Source organism: Python bivittatus, unplaced genomic scaffold (genome assembly GCF_059951505.1).
Source record: "Python bivittatus isolate LINGU-HERP-01145 unplaced genomic scaffold, Pbiv_v1 ctg000020_np1212, whole genome shotgun sequence".
Taxonomy (NCBI): Eukaryota; Metazoa; Chordata; class Lepidosauria; order Squamata; family Pythonidae; genus Python; species Python bivittatus.
The window spans coordinates 76,824,599-76,845,278 of record NW_028277030.1 but is presented as its reverse complement, the minus strand read 5'-3'; the positions used below and the strand labels follow the sequence as shown (position 1 = coordinate 76,845,278).

At 38.5% G+C, this 20,680-nt stretch overlaps 1 protein-coding gene across 2 annotated transcripts in view; it reads right to left on the bottom strand.

Moving 5' to 3' along the window:
• TAB2 (TGF-beta activated kinase 1 (MAP3K7) binding protein 2) overlaps window positions 1–20,680 on the bottom strand; it is a 57,237-nt gene that overhangs the window by 4,589 nt on the left and 31,968 nt on the right. Inside the window, exons 2-5 of one of the 2 annotated variants that reach the window (XM_088141855.1) lie at window positions 15,692–15,882; window positions 11,922–13,416; window positions 701–861; window positions 56–149 (exon numbers count right to left, since the gene is read on the bottom strand). In XM_088141855.1, the coding sequence (XP_087997981.1) occupies window positions 56–149; window positions 701–861; window positions 11,922–13,416; window positions 15,692–15,793 (1,852 nt within the window). In that variant the 5' untranslated portion in view covers window positions 15,794–15,882. Of the gene's footprint in view, window positions 1–55; window positions 150–700; window positions 936–11,921; window positions 13,417–15,691; window positions 15,883–20,680 lie in introns of those variants that run through there. The other variant, XM_088141863.1, reaches the window with a different exon arrangement.

Below are 20,680 nucleotides of genomic sequence, written 5' to 3'. Positions count from 1 at the left end.
CCTCAAACCCTACAAGCTAAAAGGTAAAAGACTGTTCATACTACTAATACAATACCTCTTGCTTGAAAAAGATCAATCTCTTTGGTAAGGCAATCTATGTCTATTTGAAGCTGTCTGTTACAACTTCTTAACTGTTGCATTTCTTCAAGCTGAAAAACACAGAATTATTAGTTTCATGGCTATGATAACAAGACATAGTCATTGGTTGACAATGGCATAATTAGAATTACGTAATGACTTTAATATTTTTAAGCCCTTCAGACAACCTCTCAGGTATGCTGAAAACCAATTAAATGTTTGGAAATCAAATTACTGACTATAGAGATCACGTAATCATAAGCTTAGATAATAAGTTTTAGCTTTCCATAAATGAAAGCTCTAGGAAAGTATAAAGCAATGGGAATATGCTCTAACTTTTTTAGATAAAAGACATATTACCTAGGAATAGTTAGATCAAGAACAGGCTTCACAATACCAGAGATAAGACATCTTAAGAACAAATAACTGAAAAAGTGTTCTGTGTGACTGACTTTTTCTGAATACAGTTTAAGAATATTGCCATACTTCCCAATTTGTACTTGCTTACCAAGTATTCTGCAGGTTCTCTTTTGTATAATTACACAAGTGCTCTTTTGACTTGATTTATATTAATTTTATGGTAATACTGGATTATTCTGTATCTCCAGAAATGATGACTTACTGAAGGAATTTGGGAAGCAGAATTTGATCTTTTCAGCCGCCTTCGTGTTAGATTATTCTCCATTTCATTGACTTCTGTTTTTAGTTTATCCAGCTTTTTCTTTTGAATCTCAAGTTCTCGTTGAAGTCGTTCCATCCTAGCCTTCTGATGTACTAGTAAAGCTGAAGAACATTAAGATACCATCTTAACCAATTTAATGTTCTCTTCACAGCATTTGTTTTAACCCAGTGCAGTCCTAGGACAAACAATTATATGAGAATTTCCCAGTTTGCCCAATATGAAACATAGGGACATATAAATAATGACTTATATAAACCATAAAAACCAAGTTTATAACAATCTAGTCAATATGATAATTTAAAAGTGATTATATTAATTAATCAATATGAGAAATTTAAATTTTTCTTGCTTTTACTTCCTTGGTTAACTTTCTAATCCACAACGAACAAACTTCCATATAGCCCTAGCCTGTTTCTAATAAAGAATCCATGTAATGATAGCCCACTCCCTTTTCTATTTCCTTTACTTACTTACTAATTTACATGCCATTCCAATCATTACCAACTTTAAATGCCTACATCCCCTATTTTCACAATTAAGAATTATACATAAATGTTGATAAACCAACAATCTGAATCACAATTTTACACCAATAAACACAGTTGAAAATAAACACCATACTATAACAAGGAATAATTCATAGCACATCTACCCTTAAGGCTTGCTGAAAAAAACAGCTTCCTAAAACCCAGCAGGATTAAAATAATACAGATCTCAGCTGCTCCAAAGAAGAGAGACAATAACTGAGAAGACCTTGATGATGAAATTCCTTGAAAGAAGGGACTTGAAGGGAACTCTTCTGCTTAATCTTATTGGATGGGCAGAAACAATTGTGAGAAGGTGATCTTGGCGAGAACCACATCCTGAGCCATGAAAGGTTCTTCATCTCTTGTCTCTTCTAAGCAGTCTGCATTTTCTGCCCACCATTTCAGTTTTCACTCTCCAATGCCTCTTACAAATCCTGATTAATCCTCCCAATTAGTTTCTCTGTCAAGCAGCATCCTTTTATTTATTTATTTATTAAAGTCATATGCTGCCCATCTCCCCCAGTTCATAACAATTGTGATTAACTTCTCCTAAGCTTTCTCAAAGTGGATTATGACTTTATCATGCAAAAAAACAAACCCAAAATAAAACAAAACAAAAAACAAAACCCTAATATATAACACTGTATCTCAAACTCTTTCACAGTGCTATAGCAATAAGATGGTCAGAGCTACAAATGGGACAGTGCTGGTGAATCTCTGAAAGTTTTTTTAGCTTATTGCACATAAAACACTTTTGTGAATTTTCTCTTTATAGTAAGATGTTTAATAAGTTTCTTTGTATGGTAGAAGAGACATAAAGCAATTTCTTAAATCTGTTTAATTATTTCCAAATAATTGCTTCAGTTTAAATTTAATCTGCTTCTAGTTTAAGGCAATAATTCAACATAGTGTGAGGGGAAAAAGAGCAATAAATAAAATAAATACATAAAACTACAGAGCAATAAATAAAATTGCTATGTGGACTAAAGTTTTCAGTCATGGACAGGAAGCCGGAAAATAGATGGACAAAGTAAAGTGCTGATAGAAGGAGTGTGACAGGAAAAATGGAATAGGGAAGTGTGGTAAAATTAGCACCAAGGACGTTATGATTCAGTTGCAGATCCTGGGAGTCATGTTTGTGGTTTGCGGTTTTAGAGGATAAAAAGGACTGCAACAAGGGGGTCAGGGCCACTCGGCCAAGCTGTCTTACCTGACCGCTTGCTCGTGCTGGTCCTCATTGCAATGTGAATCTAAGTAAGTACCTTGTATGCTGTTGGTTAAATTTTACTTGCTTATTGAACTAACATTTAATAAAGCTTTTAGAACTTTGAAGTGGCCTATGTTCTGGTGTGTCTGTCTCCCGTGTTTAATGAGGCTTTTCCCCTGACAATAGGAACAAAGAACATAAAGCTTTGGAAATCACACCTTATTTAAGAGCACTATACAGTCTCTTGAAAATTGATACAAAGCTGAATTTTTTAAATAGCTTAGCGGAAACATTCAATTAACACTGATTCATGTATGTAAATGCAATTGAATGAAATGAAATTTTAAGCGACCCAATGGATTATTAACTAATTAGAAATGAGTGGCATTTTTAAGTTAAATCTAATCACAATCATTTTTTCTTTTCATTATGAATGCTGCTCTTTGGTACAAGTGTTAACTGCATCATAATAAATATATGTAAAATCATAGGGGTTACTGTATACAATTGATAAACAATTGCCAATTATAGCTTGTTTTTGAGCCAATTACGCTTTTAAACTGCTACATGCTCTATACAACACAAAATTTAGCCAGAATTTTAAACACTGCATATAGCAGACATAATTATCTGCAGGACAGGCAATGGCTTCTTCCTGTGTCATTGTTTGCAATTAGCAGCATATAAATCCTGGAAGCAATTCCCCCTCCACCATATCTGATGCTAAGCAAGCCATCTTAAAAGACAATCCTATTTGATCAATACATTCTGTCAATTTTTAAAAATACTGTTCTTTGTTCCACAAGTTACTTAACCACTAAAATACATGTAAACATTTTAGTTAACCTGAATATAGACTGGTCAAGCCTTTGTAAATTCATTCAGCAGCCGTTCAAAGTTTACAACAGTGCTGAAAAAAATGGACTTATGACCAGTCCTCACAGTTCCAGCCATTGCAGCACCCCTGCAGTCAACATGATCAAAATTCGAGCCAGCCCAAATTTACGACCACCCCCCTGCCGCCCCAACTGACCTTTGTCTTCTTCACCTACTTCCCTCCACTGGGCTCACTTCCACTAGCTGGCCTCAAGCCCTATGGCACAGAGGCTCTGTTGGCCATGCTGTGCAGGGCACTTCTGAACTCCACTGCTGCATCCCCCTATGGCCTCCTTGCTGCATAGGAAGCCCTTGACCGAGTAGCCACCAGGAATCCAGGCACCACTGAAAAGTCTCTGCCTTGCTGTCCAGTGGGAGAGTCACCCCGGCCCGCAGTGACCCCAGCCTCTTCCCTTCCCAATGGGGCAGCAGCACCTGCCCCCATCCCCCTGTGCCTTCCTGTGGCACCCACTCCCCCACCCATGTTTCCTAGCACCTGCCCATGGCAACCCCCTCCTGCCCATAGCTCTCACCCGCAGCTCTCACCCACCAGCCTGCTTGCCTATGAGTCCCACCTGTTCCAGGTCACAGTCACGTTAGGTCCACATTTAATGACCTGTGCAGTCCTGGGGTTATGACAGCAAATGAAACAGCCACCACTAAGCGATGCGGTCACATAACATCATACTTTATGACTGCATTGCTTAGCAACGGAAATTCCAGTCCCAATTGCCATCATAACCCAAGGAGCACCTGTATTAAATTTACACTCCCCAAGTTCTAAATAATAGTTCTTGCTCTTCTAGATGATTGAAAGCTTATAGAGCCTGAAAACAGAGGAGGGTTTAACACTCAAATATATGTATTTTTTATACCTTATGATTTTTGATAATGATATTCATGGCTTCCCCAACCACCTGAAGATGGACCTGTATATTTGATGTGTACATGTTTTCATTTCATTCCAGCAAACCCACTTTTATCATTCATAGAAAATGGCAGAGGTCTAAGATTTTTAATTATGTTACATGAAATTCTGAGATTCATTGCAAATCTGCCAGGAATTTATTAACAGAATACAAAAAAATAGTAACGGCAGGCAGACAAACTTCTCTTAAAAGAATTTGAACTATATATGCCTCAGAATCCTTTCTACTCTGTAGCCACCCTAATAGTCAAAGTTGATATGGAAACTATTTATTGAAAGCCATTGTTCAGAAGGATTATCCAAAATGCTCTGAAGTTTCCCACAGAAGTTGTGGCTATGAATGTACACTCCTGCAGAGAAAACCAGGAGCAGCTCCCAAAACAGTTGCACAAGTTTTGTAAAAGAAACAGCTTACAGGCTACAATAAGCTTGTGTTCTATATTCACAACAGGTGAAGCTGAGGGTCACAGAGCCCTTTAGGAGCATAAGGATATGTTTTGGAACAAGGAAAACTGTAATGTATTTAAGACTGCTTCTTGCCCAGGATTCCCTCTATTTCATCTCGTTTAAAAAGAAAGCCTTTATCCCCTACAGTTGAGGTTAAAAGTGGTAACATCTAGACTGGGGTACATTTGAAAAGCTCAGATAAATACAGGCATCCTTTTCTATGTAAAATTGTAAGCTAATTCAGAGAATACAAGGTTACTATCATGCTTTTACTATGTAGCTGAGGCTACATTCTAGCCTCTAGCTGAATTCTACCTAGATTCCTTGGCAGGGGCAGCAATTGTTTGCAAAATAAACATGCTAAATTATCCCCTAAAAAGATGGGAGAGGGTTAAAAACATGCTTTGGAAATTGCTCTCCAAAAGTAAAACATCAAGAATTGCACAAAGTGAACACAAGCCCCTTCTGTGTCTCTGAACAGAATTTTGCATTCTGACTTTTGTACCTCATCTATAATGACGTAGAGAATAATTCTGAAAACATTACTAGTATTATGTATTAGCAAGAGAACCATCAACAATAATGTTGCATGCAATCTGAAAACTCATTTTGGCAAAGGCTTCCTCCTACTCACACCAGGTTCTACTATCATGTATCACAGTTTCTTCCTTATTCTCATATGCTTTTCTTTCAGTTTAAATTATTATTTGATGATATTCCTTGAAGCTCCTTGAGAATTCCCCACCCTTCAATGAGCAGCTATGGAAGACCCAGAAGTGATTATCAGCTGTTTTTTGGCAATTCAGCAATGCCTAAAATAATCTCCCATCACCTCTTTAATCATGTATTAAGGTATACCAAGTGCTTCTCTTCTCTGACCCAGTTACATAATTCCAGTATCACTGGTTATTAGTTTATGATGAATGACAGATCCTTTCCTTGGAACATTGTTTCATAAATTTATGTCCCATCTTTTCTCCAGGACTCAGGCTATATGTAATATTCTCTCCTGCAATTTTTTCCCATAACAAACCAAAAAAAAAAAAAAGTTACCTGGTGAGCTTCTGCGCGTGAGTGTCGATGAGAATCTGAATCTGAATCACTCAAGACCTAACCCAGTATTTTATCTATTACCCCACCACTATGCAACACCACCCTGTGGTTGTTTTCTCTGGTTATATATTTTTTGGATTAGGATGTAGTAATCTAAGCATTTGAGAACAGTTCAGGAACAATAATATTACTAATAAAATCTTACGCACCATTGTGAAAGGAAATGGTGAAATTCCTTTTCAGAAAGGAAGGGAGGGCCACAAATGCACTCACCTGACCGATCATGGAAACCAGATAACTGGTGAGTACCATGAGATGGATCAGGCACATGCTTGCAGCAAGCAAGCATTCTTGCTGCTTATGTCCAGAACTCAATGCAGTTCAAGAATGAGCCCCACTGCTTCCCCAGCCTTGTTCAGGTTTGAAGGTATTGGGAAGTAAAGAGAATTCTTGACGCTTTAGAAATTCAGCACAACAACAGAAGAAAGACTGAAACTTGCCCTGACTTATGGTTTATATGCAGTGGATGGGAAGTCCTAGCCATAACTTAGGCTTGCACAATTTGTAATTTGACTTTATTGTTGTACTATATGAATAGCAGTTCATAGAAATGGCAAAATAGGAATTTTGTTCATACAGTTTACAACATAACTTGAGTAACTATGATGTTGTGGAAAATGGATACCCATGAAATATTTTTTTCTACTACTAGATATAGGGGAGAATAAAAATGTACTCTTAATATCCCATAGCCCATAATATACTAAAAAAAAAAAAACCTACCTGGCAAAATACTTCAAAAAGTTCAGAGAAAACACTCAATTTCATATAACCTGCAGTTCAGATAACAAATGCATATCCAGTTCTCTACAACTCTGAGCATCAGTTTCTTATTAACAAATAATATGAAACTGAATCTATCTTAAGCTGTATTCTAAGCACTGAGGGATGAAGATATTTGTTTGCTGTCACCCTGCCTGTATACAACCATGCTCAATCTGTGCTATTGATAAAAACTCTAATACATTATTTTGAATTCCCACAATGTAGTAATTTAATATATTCCCACTGCACTGAAATATATTAAATTAATACAGTGGTACCTCGGGATACGAACTTAATGCGTTCCGTGACTCTGGGCGTATCCTGAGTTGGTCGTAACCCGATGCAAATTTCCCCATAGGGTTCAATGTAAATCCAGTTAATCCGCCCTCTGAATTTGGTCGCACCCCGAAGCAAATTTTCCCATAAGGTTCAATGTAATTACCGTTAATCCGTTCTGGCATCCACGGACCATGCGTCAGGGGCGGGACAACGGCCGGGCGCGGCACGGTGCGGCGGGAGAACGGCCAGGCGCAGCGCGAGAACGGCCGGGCGCGGCATGGTGGGAGAACGGCTGGGCGCGGCGGGAGAATGGCCGCGGACCACATGTCAGGGGCGGAAAATGGCGGCGGAGCACGTGTCAGGGCGGAAAAATGACCGTACCCCGAGGCGGAGTTTGCACATCAAGGTAAATTTTTGCAGCCGGAGCTGGTCATAACCTGAAAAGTTCGTTAGTAGAGGCGTTCGTATCCTGAGATACCACTGTACAATACTTGCTTAAGTTTAAAGGATCATTACCGTGATCAACTCCTCTACAGTTATTATACAGTGCATTCCGAAAGTATTCAGACCCCCTTCAGTTTTTTCAATTTTGTTATGTTGCAGCCTGATACTACAATCATTCAAATTCATTTTTTTTCTCATTAATCTACACTCAGTACCCCATAATGACAAAGTGAAAACAGAATTTTAGAAATGTGTATAAATTTATTAAAAAGAAAAAACCGAAATATCACATTGGCATAAGTATTCAGACCCTTTGCAACAACATTTGAAATTTAGCTCAGGTGTCTCCCATTTCTCTTGATTGTTGCTGAGCGGTTTCTACACCTTGACTGGAGTCCACCTGTGGTAAATTAAATTGACTGGACATGATTTGGAAAGGCACACACCTCTCTATAGATGTGATGGAATGGAATTATGAAGGCCAGCCTCAGGGAGAAAAACGTTTTCTTTCATCTCCTGAGGCGAGAGGGAGAGATAAGAGGATGAAACTGGCACCTCCCTGAGGAATTCACAATGTTGTGGCTGGCATTACTTGGGAACTGGGGTTTCAGTCTGGGAAGATTCTTGCTAGAGGTTGTAGTTAATAAACATTGCTGGACTGAATTTACATGGTCTCTTGGAGTTCCTTGGGCTAGGCCTGACAATAGAAGGCCTCACAGCTGACAATGCATACTGTATCAGAGCAAAAGCCATGAGGTCAAAGGAACTGCCTGCAGACCTCAGAGACAGGATTATTGCAAGGCACAGATCTGGGGAAGGCTACAAAAAAAGTTCTGCTGTACTGAAGGTTCCCAAGAGCACAGTGGCCTCCATAATTCTCAAATGGAAGAAGTTTGGCACAACCAGGACTCTTCCAAGAGCTGGTCGCCCGGCCAAACTGAGCAATCAGGGGAGAAGAGCCTTAGTAAGAGAGGTGACCAAAAACCTGATGGTCACTCTGACTGATTTCCAGAGATCCTGTATGGAGATGGGACAACGTTCCAGAAGGACAACCATCACTGCAGCCCTCCACCGATCTGGGCTTTATGGAAGAGTGGCTGGATGGAAGCCTCTCCTCAGTGCAAAACACATGAAAGCCCACTTGGAGTTTGCAAAAAAACACCTGAAGGACTCTCAGACTGTGAGGAACAAGATTCTCTGGTCTGATGAAACCAAGATTGAACTGTTTGGCCTCAATTCTAAATGTTATGTCTGGAGGAAACCAGGCACTGCTCATCACCTGCCCAATACCATCCCAAAAGAGAAGCATGGTGGTGGCAGCATCATGCTGTGGGAGTGTTTTTCAGCAGCAGGGACTGGGAGACTGGTCAGGGTTGAGGGAACGCTGAAGGGAGTAAAGTACAGAGATATCCTCAATGAAAACCTGTTCCACAGCGCTCAGGACCTCAGACTGGGCCGAAAGTTCACCTTCCAACATGACAACAATCCTAAGCACACAGCCAAGACAACACAGGAATGGCTTAGGGACAACTCTGTGAATGTCCTAGAGGGGCCCAGCCAGAGCCCTGACTTGAACCCTACTGAACATCTCTGGAGAGACCTGAAAATGGCTGTCCGCCGACGGTCCCCATCCAACCTGATTGAGTTTGAGAGGATTTGCAAAGAAGAATGGCAGAAAATCCCCAATCCAGGTGTGCGTCATACTGAAAAAGACTCAAGGCTGTAATTGCTGCCAAAGGTGCTTCAACAAAGTACTGAGTAAAGGGCCTGAATACTTATGCCAATGTGATATTTCAGTTTTTCCTTTTTAATAAATTTACAGACATGTCTAAAATTCTGTTCTCACTTTGTCATTATGAGGTACTGAGTGTAGATTAATGAGGAAAAAAATGAATTTGAATGATTGTAGTATCAGGCTGCAACATAACAAAATTGAAAAAAGTGAAGGGGGTCTGAATACTTTCCGAATGCACTATATCTGCTATAATAATCATTGTAAGGAACCATACAAAAGATTGCAACATCTTGATCCCCAAAAATAAACACAATGTACAGAACAATATCCTCATATTCCCACAAATCTGAAACAGTGGAAAAAGCTGCAGATATGCATCTCTACTACAGTGAAAACCCCGGACACACAATAATTTTGATCATCTTAGCAGTATTCCAGAATCAGCACTTTCCAACAGGAAATATGCAAAATGCTTTGACCTCAATAAGTTCACACCATGAAAACCTGTTCAAGGCTCAAAACAACAAATGCATGTCAAGTATTGCTTTGAGTATCCCAAACATTGTGATTAGGCTGCTGTTTTATGGTTTATGATAGGGTTGCCTTGTATGTATACATTTTTTTTTTTCAACTTAACCAGTCAACAGCACATTTAGGCAGGATGAGGTAACATGGAATCAGAGTGTTCATAGGAAAGCAGCAGTCAAGCACATGACCAATAGAAAATTGGTATAAGTGCATGAGCTACTGTGTTTCACAGAGAAGGGCTGCCAATGCAAGTTGTGTAAACTCAACAAGTAAAATGTTGGTTTGTATGCATGTATATTCTCTCAATACTTGTTATTTTTTTTGTAACGTTAAAATTCAGAGAGTAAAATATTAGACTGTATGTGTGTGGGTACGTGTGCTCTGTGCATGCTCTTGTCACTTGCTGCAACAGTAATGTTATTCATGCAGTCAAGAAACTCCCACAAATCTTTTCACAGTCAGCAACCACCTTTACATGTAAGCAAAAACATCAGCAAAGAGCAGCAGTTTGCTTTTGCTGGGTTTGTCCCCTGACAGGCAATCTACCAAAAGACAAATAAACAAAACCTGTTACAATCTGAGTAGATGAAGTAAAATGCCATATGTAAAAATTGACCAAGGGGGTGGAGTCTTTTTCATATATCAAGGAACTTTGTAAGACCAAAAGGAACTACAATGACCACCAGCCTGCCTGGCTTGTTCCTCTTAATGTAGGGGTCTGTTTATCTTCAGGCTGGGAGCAATAAATGTAAAAAAATTTTTTTTTGATTTATTATATCCCACCTTTCTTTCAGAAACTCAAACTGGCATATATAGCACTACTTCCTTCAATTTTTCTGGCAACAAAAATCTTGTTGTTAGGTAGGTTAGACTGAGAAAGAATGACTAGCCCAAAGTCACTCAATGAGTTTCCATGGCTTAAGGTGGACTTGAATCTGTGTCTTCGTAGTCTAATGACTTAATCACTACGGCATCTTGATTCTCAGTTAAATAGATGAATTTTTCTATCCTGTTGATGTGGTGGGTCAAGAACAGAAAAGGCTGAGGTAAAAGGGGATATGCATCTGATAAAAAATTCGAATTTAAACTAGTTTTTCACCTTTTCTGTCCTTTTTTTAGTGTTCTCAAAAATTGGTCAAAAATCATCTTGACCAATTATTCTGCAAGTTCACTGTTTAGCAGTTAGCACAGCCTGCTACCTCAAAATCAAATGAACCATAATAGGCTTAATGTACAGTAATATTACTCTGTAAATTAAATACATTTTAACTGATATTTTCTGGCCATTTCAGATACTTAAGCATCTAGTTAAAATTCTGGGCATGCTAACTTTGAAGGAGGAACCTTTCTAAAAGGTGAGCAATAGCTCCAGGCCTCCCCCATGGAGGACCCCAAGCCAAAACATAATACAAGTAGTCTTTGATTAACGATGGTAATGCAGTCATAAAGCATGACCACACCACTTAACAATGGCAGTTCTGGCACCTGTGGTTGCTGTTGTTAAGCAAATCCTGCAAGATCATTAAGCACAACATCACATGTTCACCATTTGTGACCTCCTGCCAGCTTCCTCACTGACTTGTTGGAGGCCAGCAATGAACATCACAAATGGCGATCACATGATGCTGCGACATCGTAAATGTGAGTTGGTAGTCGAGTGCCCAGATCACAATCACGTGCTGCAACAGCCAGAACTTTGAGGGTTGGTCATAAGTACCACTTGTCAGTTCCATTGTAAGTTCGAATGGTCGCTGAATGAGTGGTCATTAACTGAGAACCACTGTATAACATTTACATAAAGAGATCTGCTGAGTTGCCTCACACTTTGATTATTCAGTCAGTCAGTCAATCTTTATTGATTAGCCTTCTGGCCATTTCAATTTCATAAAAACAATCTAATACCACACTTTGATTATTACTTTTGGCATTCAATGGAAAAAAAAAAAAGAGGAAAAAATATACAGAAGTAAGAACAAGCAAGAAGAAAGTAGAGAGAGGAGAAACAAATGAAAATGCTTCCCATCATTCTAAGCACAGGGATTTAAAAAGACTTTAAGTAAGTCTCTCTAAACAAACGTGTATAGTATCAGGCTAATGAAAACAGGTATCAGTTGGAAACCTGACTGGGATATAGTACTGAGATAGCACTGACTGCATACTATAATTGTACTGGCAACATACAACTTTGTCAACTTACTAGGTTTTTTTTCTAAACCTCTTTGGTATAAAGATGTTAAATAAATGAATAAATAAGTAAATAACGGACTAAAACAGCAAGACAGAGATTGCTACAACTTACATAAAAGTATTACCTTGTGTATAGGCTGCATCATCAGATCCCATGCTCAGTTTTCGTGCTTCACTAATCCTATCGACATGTGCTAAAACAGGGTCAGTAAGGTGTTGGATATTTTCTGTTTCTGCAAAGTGTTCAGGAAGATTTAGAAGGTTTGTAGGTTCAAAAGTTGGGGACACCACACCTGGTGAAACTGCAGGGGGTTTATTTGGAGAAACAGTAATTTTAAAAGTGTATTTTGTGTTAGGCTGAGTAACCACTACTCGGGGAGAAGTGGCAGAAGCATTGTTTCCAATTGTTCTGCTTTTGGGAGGGTGGTGATGAATAAAGGCAGGTCCCATGCTAACTTGACCAGACATATTCCTAGATGTGGCAGTAACTCCTGGATTTGTTGATATGAAGAGTGTGGGCTGATTCCGTACAAGTTGTTCATCACCTGCAGAAGCATTGGCTGAAATGTACACCTTAGGCTGACTTCGTGTAATTATTTCATCTGTATTTGGTGGACTGGCAGCTATGTAAACAGTGGGTTGACTTCTACTTAAAGTCTGGCTGTTGCTGGAAGAGGAATTTGTGGATGAGCGGGGACCTGTAGAACGAAGTTTTGATGAATTATTTCTTTGCGGTGGTTCAAGTTTGATTTCAATTTGGTTTTTACGAGGTCCTGTTGATATGTTTTGGATATTATATTGGCTCTGGGCTGAAGAAGATTGTGAGCTACCAGATGAATGAACTGTAGGTGCTTGGGGAGTTGTAGGAGAACTTATAGGCATATACACATGAGAGGTCTGATGGCCTTGCTGGTTTGGCTGTTGTGATGAGGTATGTGTCAAGGAACTGGTTGTGGGAATAGTTGTCCAGGGATTTGAATGTGAAGGCTGGTAGTTTTGCTGAGAATGCATAGGATTGAACTGAGACATCCAAGCTGGATTTTGCTGATTCTGGCGAGTTGTACCACTTGGATTTGTGATGTAAGGTCTAATGTAGATAGAATTGCCTTGTGGACTGTTTATTGGAGGTACACCATGTATGTGCAAAGATGTTGGGGTATTCCGACCAGGCTGAATATTTGGGGCTAAAGTTACCATAATGGGATTAAATCTAGGTATTTGCTGAGCCAAGCCAGAAGATCCTTTACTGCCCAAGTGAAATCCAAAATGCTGTCCTGGATTGGAACTACTAGGAGTATTAGATATGCCAAAGAATCCCTGTGGAACTTGGACTGGAGCAGTCTGTGGTTCCTGATGACACAATTCACTGTTGGACAGGCTGGTCTGAAGGTGTCCATCACTAATACTATGAGTTAAAGTCCTACTTCCATTCATTCTACTTCCTTCTCTTCCATGGAGATTCACATTCTGTGATTGCAAATCCAAATTAAGGGATGTCATGTGATTTCGCAGGCTGGAAATGCCAGAATCATCTGAAAAACCAATGTCTCCTTCACCGTAGAGATACTTTGTGCTCTCCTTAGAGAGAACTGCACAACAGGCATCCAAATTATTATTATTCTATAACAAATTTAAAAACAGGCATCAGTAGAAGTCCTATAGTTTCACCACAGTTAGTTAAGAACTTAACAAAATACTAGCTTTCTGAAACATAAATCTAGTTGAAAATAGGCAAAAGAGGGATAAAGAAGCTCAGAAGAGAGAGAAACAATAAAAAAGTTAAAGTAGTTTGCTAAAGTTTAGCTGGGTTACAGCTAAAGAAAGATTGGGTTAAAATACTATGGTTGCAAATCTTATACTCGTTCTCTTGGGAGTTAATATCACTGAACTCAATTAGCCTTCTTTCTTTCTTTTGTGCGTGTGTGTGTGTGTGGGCATGCATGTGCACCTTCGAATCAATGTTGACTCCTGGTGACTGCCTGGACAAGTCCCTGCAATTTTCTTGCAACATTTTCAGAAGTGGTTTGCCTTTGCCTTCTTCCTAAGCCTGAGAAGACTAGAACTCATGATCTCCTGGTTTGCAACCCGATCCCTTAACCACTACACTAAACTGGCTATTTCAAAATAGATAAACATTAATAAGAAGTTCACTGTTAGACCTTCATCTTTAATAATTGATATTACTGTTGCTGAAATTACTAATTAAAAAATTTAAGAAACCTTACATGGATGGACATGGCATGAAAACAAGTAGTTAAGGGAGGAATCTAGTCAATGGATGAATATAACAAGGTATATTTCCATTACAGCCAATTAAATTCACCAAACTTCTCATGAGCAAATGGTTACTATCTTAATACTCAAAAGATCCATACAGAATGGGGTTTGGGTTTGGGTTAAATGCATGCTTATTTTGATCTCAATTGATTTTAAAAGTTATCTCTATATTTTCCTTATAAAAAATAAAAAATAAGAAAATATTTTCAAAGAGTTTCATCCAGTATCATACTACTTTTGGTGATGGAAGTAAAAATGAAAGGCATCTAGAAATTAACACCAATGCCTGGAAATACAATACAGAAAGGTTCTTGGATTTACAGGATATTTGTACATTTTAACATCTGATTTAAGCTAAAGCCCCATCATCTGAAGAAAAATTAAATGTGTTAAATTTTTAAAATACAGAATGACCTAGTTCTAAAAAAAGCTACAGAAATCCTAAACAGTATTTTAATCAGAAAATTAATATTTATACTAACAGCTACTAAAAATATGGTTAGGTTTAGTATAATTAATATAAATAAACAGCTGAAGAAATCAATTCAGGAGAGTCTACACTATCACAATGCTTCATGAAATACACAGGGGCACTGGAGGCCAGAAGACTAGCCATTTCCAATGGTGTAATGAGCAGGAATCAAATTAGAAGAAGAAAAACGGTTTAGCACCACTACCAAACCAGAACAGCAAAGCCTCTACACCAGTGATTCTTAATCTGGCCCTATCTTGGGGGTAATGGAGCAATTTGTAATTGCTTGTGAGCTGAAAATCTAGTTTGGGACTGCCGCTGCTGAGATGCTTATGTAAAACAACAGAGACTGGGGGGGGGGGTTGGTTGGGGGAAATTACATTATTTGAGACTGGGAGAAGGGGTAATTGGGCCAAACAGTATAAGAACCACTGTTCTACACAATCTAGAAATTACTGGGGTTTTCCTTCTTTTATAACAGGACTATCAGATGTTGAAAGGGACATGAAAAGAGTTTAAAACAATTCCTTCTCCCTTTTCAACTAGCTAAGTGGACAGCGTCAAGGGCTTCAGGAAACAAAAGAGTTTAGGGTGCTCTTTTACTATAGTAAACTCCCTAGTAGAAAAACTATTCTCCTAACCTATGTCTCTGCCCAAGGACAACCCCATCAACCCAACTTTATATCTCTTGTATTTTTATCAACTCCATCCAGCAGAAACAAGTGAAAGCTGCAAGAACTCCTGGGCCTACCACTGCTGAATACCTATCACCTATTGGTATACTGGATGCTATACTGTAAGGGATTCATCTTAAATATAATTTAATCAAGTGAGGAAAATGATAAATGCTATATGAAATCCTTTTATAAGAGAACTTTATGAAGCATATTAAGTATATTTTTAAAATTTGATACACAGCAATTTAAAATAAAATACAAAAGATTGTGCAAAGCAGCAAAAGCAAAATTAGAACTATTAAAAACATACAAAAAGAAAACAAATGATAATATTCAAACTGGGATAGGGAAAATGTATACCACAGAAAATATGCACTTAATAAGTTAGCAAAAAAAGGCTTTATAACTAATTTTCAATATCAGCACGACATTAAAATGCCTCCAAACATAGTAACAACATAGCACTGACCTGTAACATGCATCTGGACACAACAACTTCAGGTACCTCAGGAAATTTTTGGCGCAGGTCATTTAAAACCTGAAAATCAATTTGCTGGCTTCCTTGGGCCATTCGTATGTTGCCTGATCAGGATGTTTGTTCAATAGGCAGTTCCAGGCCTTAGTGTGAAATAAAAATCATCTCTTTTGTCCTAGCATTTTCTGTAAGCAAAACAAAAAACTTAAGTAAATCATCACATGCATTTGAATACAGCATTCTCAATACAAGCTTTATGATCTATGAAGAACAAAGTTGCTCACTTAGTCATAACCTCCTTGTTTTAGCGACCCGTAACTAACTGCAGTCACTAAATGAGGACTACCTGTAATGTCCTAATTCATCTTGTTGGAAGAAAATCAGCCCTCTTCAAGAGTATATGTTTAACTATGCTATTGATCAGTAGCTGGAAAAAAGTTCTGGCTATGTCTATATTATACTTCAGTGTGACACAAATAAATTAATTAAAGAAGTTATGTGAGGGAACTACTAATATGTTAACAAGCTTAGTTCTTACTGAAGCTAAACAGATAATTATGATAATGAATAGTAAATTTTCAATTTAACAACCACTTGAGGAGAAAAACTATCTGCTAAATCCAAATGTCCATTAAATCTGAATCAATTGTATTTGTGTTATTTGCATCCCACCATGGCTATTTTAATGTTTCCACATCATGTAAGCCCTTGAGAGTTATGAGATTATGGTAAGATAGAAATGTAATGAATAAATAAATAATATCACATATACTGTCCATTATGCAAATGACATAAACTGATGCAAACAATGTAAATAACATCAATTACATGGATCTACATATTATACATAAGTGATATATTTAGGTGCTTGTATTCTTTTTTTATCCTTTATTCTGTTTAGGATTATTTGTAGTTTATTAGTTATTTTTTATTTTTTTGTATTTCATTGTTTGTCTACCTTTTGTATTTTTATTTTTTGAAATCTTGTTAAATATAACAAAATGGCAGGGGGGAAGCAACTGTCTAAAAATACTTTGGAGATGAAATAAAATTTTGTCTATTGCACAAAATTCCACTGAATGGAGGACTGGAGAATCAAGGGCTTATTGTAGTTGCAAATTTCCAACTCTTTAAGCAAACCTGCAGGTTTTTAAACATTTACTATCTGCGACATCACTCAATGGGAAAAATACCAATTTTCCCACTTTGTTTAATATAATTAATATATTTAATTTAATTATATTTTATTATTTATTAACAAGTTTTACAATGTCTCTGATTAGCAACCTTTCTATGGCTGAAAAGTAAGATAATCCATGCTTCTCTTTCCACAGAAATGATTAAACACATTTCTGAACAATAGGCAAGAGAGCAAACATTTGTGCATTAGTAATTTTTGCACGTATATTTGTAACATTGAATGCATAGTCCAAAACTGCACAATAACTTGATATAATTATGTTGTCATGGCCAGGATCTATGCAACTACTGGTAGCCATTTTCAAAGTAGCCATTTTCTACTTTAATAATAGGACTGTACCTTCCCGCTAGAGTCAGCCCAACCACACCACTAGTGCTGGGAAAAGCAGCTGATTTTCCCCCTTCCCATTTTCAGGAAGTTAGGGGAGCCAAAGCCTGGAAGCTGGAGCTTTTCTGGAAAGCTTTGGGGGCCTGATACTACATATTTTGTTTGGGTTTTATTTGCCTCACTTTTTATATTTATTGCATTTTTATACCTTGTTAGCCAAGAGTCTTGTGATTCTGTCAGCATACAAATTTGATCAATAAATAGCAATGTTGTGGCAGTATTGTGGACCTTTTTTGTTCTAACACTCTTTATGGTTTCATAATATTTATTAAAAGCTACTATGAAGATCCCATTGGTGGAAGATGTAGCCACAGAATATTTTAATATAATAAAATTATTCTACACTACTGAATAAGAGCACTGTTCTTCTGTTGCAGTGCTAACCTTTGCAGGAGACACAGTCTGCTGATCAAGTGAAGAAGCTATTTCTATCCAGTATATGTTGGGTAGCAATATAAGAAAAATTGTAATAATTTTACATGTCATTTAAAAAGAAAATATTTGGAAATGTTTCAATATTTGGAGAAAACAAAGTCATCATAAGAAAAATTAGTAATATTTTTTTAAAAATCAGTCTAGTTTTCCCTCCACGCTTTCCTATCTCTGTACTGGTCTTGATATAAATTAGTGTAAATAAGTAGTTACCAGTTATTATGACAAACTGCTGTTCAAACAAATCTGCAATCTTTAAAACATATAATTTTCTGCAATTTCAAAGGACAGAATTTTTTCCACTGACCATATATAATAAATACCATATTTAAGAAACCTTGTTCTAATGACAACTGCTAAAGTCACCAAACTTAAGAATTCCAACAAACCAATAAAATGATATAGTATAAACAGATCTTCAGTTGAACCATTCTGTGAAAATCAGCAAGAAAAAAATGTTGTTATATAAGCTAGACTTTCAAAAATCAGCAATACAGGTCAAGAACTAGTGTGCTGAATAAATATTTTATTCCAGCTATTAAAATGCCTATAATTACAATACCTAATCCATATAGACACTTCTGTCAAAAGTACAGCTGAATTTGCATACATACATACAGTCTGTAAACAATAATTATAATGCCCATATATTCCAGCAATATGAACTAACAATAAGGTGAAACCATAAGCAAAACACGCAAGCACATGAAGTACTACTGTATACTGGCTTTTACAGAAGTCTGCAGGTAACTCATGACTTCCTTACCTGATTACTCTGGAACAAGAGTTAGCAACTATTTGGGCAGTTGAAATGCACTTAAAGATTGTGACATGAAGTCACTTATTCCTTCCTGAGATAAAAAAAAATCGCCATGGAAATGGAAGTCTCAGATAACTAAACTTTCTTCTCACTCCCATATTATCTTTCTCGGGCACAATCTAACACTACAGGTAGTCCTTGTTTTATGACCCTAATTGGGACTGGAATTTCCACTCCTGAAGCAATCAAACATCATATGACCTCACCACTTAGTGATGCAGTTCCAGTAGTCCCAGTTGCGGTTGTTAGGCCAGTGTGATGGAATGGACTTATGAAGGCCAGGCTCAGGGAGATAAACGTGTTCTTAGCCCCCAACAGGAGCGTGGGAAGTTCAAGAAGATGAGGTTGGCACCTCCCTAAGGAATTCAGAGTGTTGTGGCTGGCTGGCTTGGGAACTAGGGTTCAGTCTGGGGAGATTTTCTGTCTGGAGGTTGAAGCTAATAAATGCAACAGAACTGTATTTGCATTGTCTCTTGGAGTTCTTTGGGCTGAACCTGACAGCCAGGACTGCACTGTCATTAGGCAAGGACCTCATGCTCCTCCTGTCCTGCTGCACTCACCTCCACTTAAACTCCCCCCCCCCACCATTCCAATGCACTGAAACCCACAGATCGGTTCTCCAGGGGCATTTCCAGCACTCACTCTGCAGCTCATGTTGGAAGCTGCTGGCCCTTCACTAGGCTTTTCAGGAGGAAGTCTGGGCTGAGAGCAGGTCGGAAGTCTGTGGTAGGCTATGTTGGAGCTGGACTTACTTCCACCCATCGCTGAAGCCTGCAGGTTGGCTCTCCAGGAGCACTTCCGACACAAGCTGCAGAGTGCACGCTGTGCCTCCATGAAGCTCTTGTCCCCCCGCTTTCCCTAGTTCTGCCGCCAACCCAAATAGCACCTCCCGCACAGCCTCCACCTTTGCCTGGGGAGCCACTGTTGCTGCTTCTCTTGCTTCACCCAGCAACAAAGAGCACGGTGCCTCACTGTCCCGTCCTACTCCCTCCTCCCTGGCTGGGCTTGGCAAGCTCCCTTCGGCAGACGAGGCTCTGCCACCCTGCTGTGCTCACCGTGCCCGTCCCAGGGCTGCACCTTTGCCTAGTGCCTGGATCCCAGGCCAGCAGCAGGAGGAAGAAGAAGACAGTGAAAGTCAGCTGTGGGGGTGGGGGGCAGCGGGAGTATGTGGCAGAGCACAGAGTGTCTAAAAGGGCAGAGAAGTGGGGAGATATGTGGCTGGGAGAGTTGAAGCGCCCCTGCAGTCAAGTGAGAGCAGGCTGCCAAACGCCCAAATTTTGATCATGTGACCGCGGAAGTGCTGCAACGGCTAGAACTTCAAGGACCAGTCGTAACTACAGTGCTGCTGGAACTGTGATTGGTCAGTGAACGAATGGTTGTTAAGCAAGGACTACCTGTACTATGTCAATCCCAAGACAAGTGTATTTTCAGTTTCTGAAATATTTCTAATATAATTTTAGTCAAATAAAACAGAAGTTTTGCTAACCTCTGTTCTACAAACACTGTTCTACCCTCCAAAAATGGGGGTAATTCCCTTGAAGAAGCTAATCTGGGCCTATCCTGGGGGTAATGGAGCTATTTATAATTGCTTGTTTGTGAGTTAAGGATCCAGTTTGATTGCTGCTGGCAAGACACTTGTGTAAAACAAGGTAGTCTGGGTTTTTTGTGGGAGTAACAATATTATTTGAAACTGGGAAAAGGGGTAATTGGGTCATACAGTTTAAGAACCACTGGTCTAAGACTACTGTCCTCTTATACTTAAAAAAGCCACACATTCATCAAAATTTTCTGTTTGTTCCAGAGTATCCCATTCAAACATCCAAAACATGTGAATATTTTTTTCATCTGAACTTTTCAACAGACAAAATGAGAATCTAGAAATAAAAAACATGAATTAAAGCAATATTAAGTGAAAGGAAGCTTTGATGCTACAAACGTTACTGAAATGTTCTTCCATCATGCATAAATGGGGAAATTATTTGCTTGATGAAACATAACGGACCTGTTAATGGGATATAGGGAGAATATGGTATGATATTAGATTACAAACTGAAAAATTCTACAAATACAGGTTATTCTGGGTTAGTATACAAAGTATACGTATGTATACTAAAGTGTAAATCCAAGAGTTGGTCACAGTACC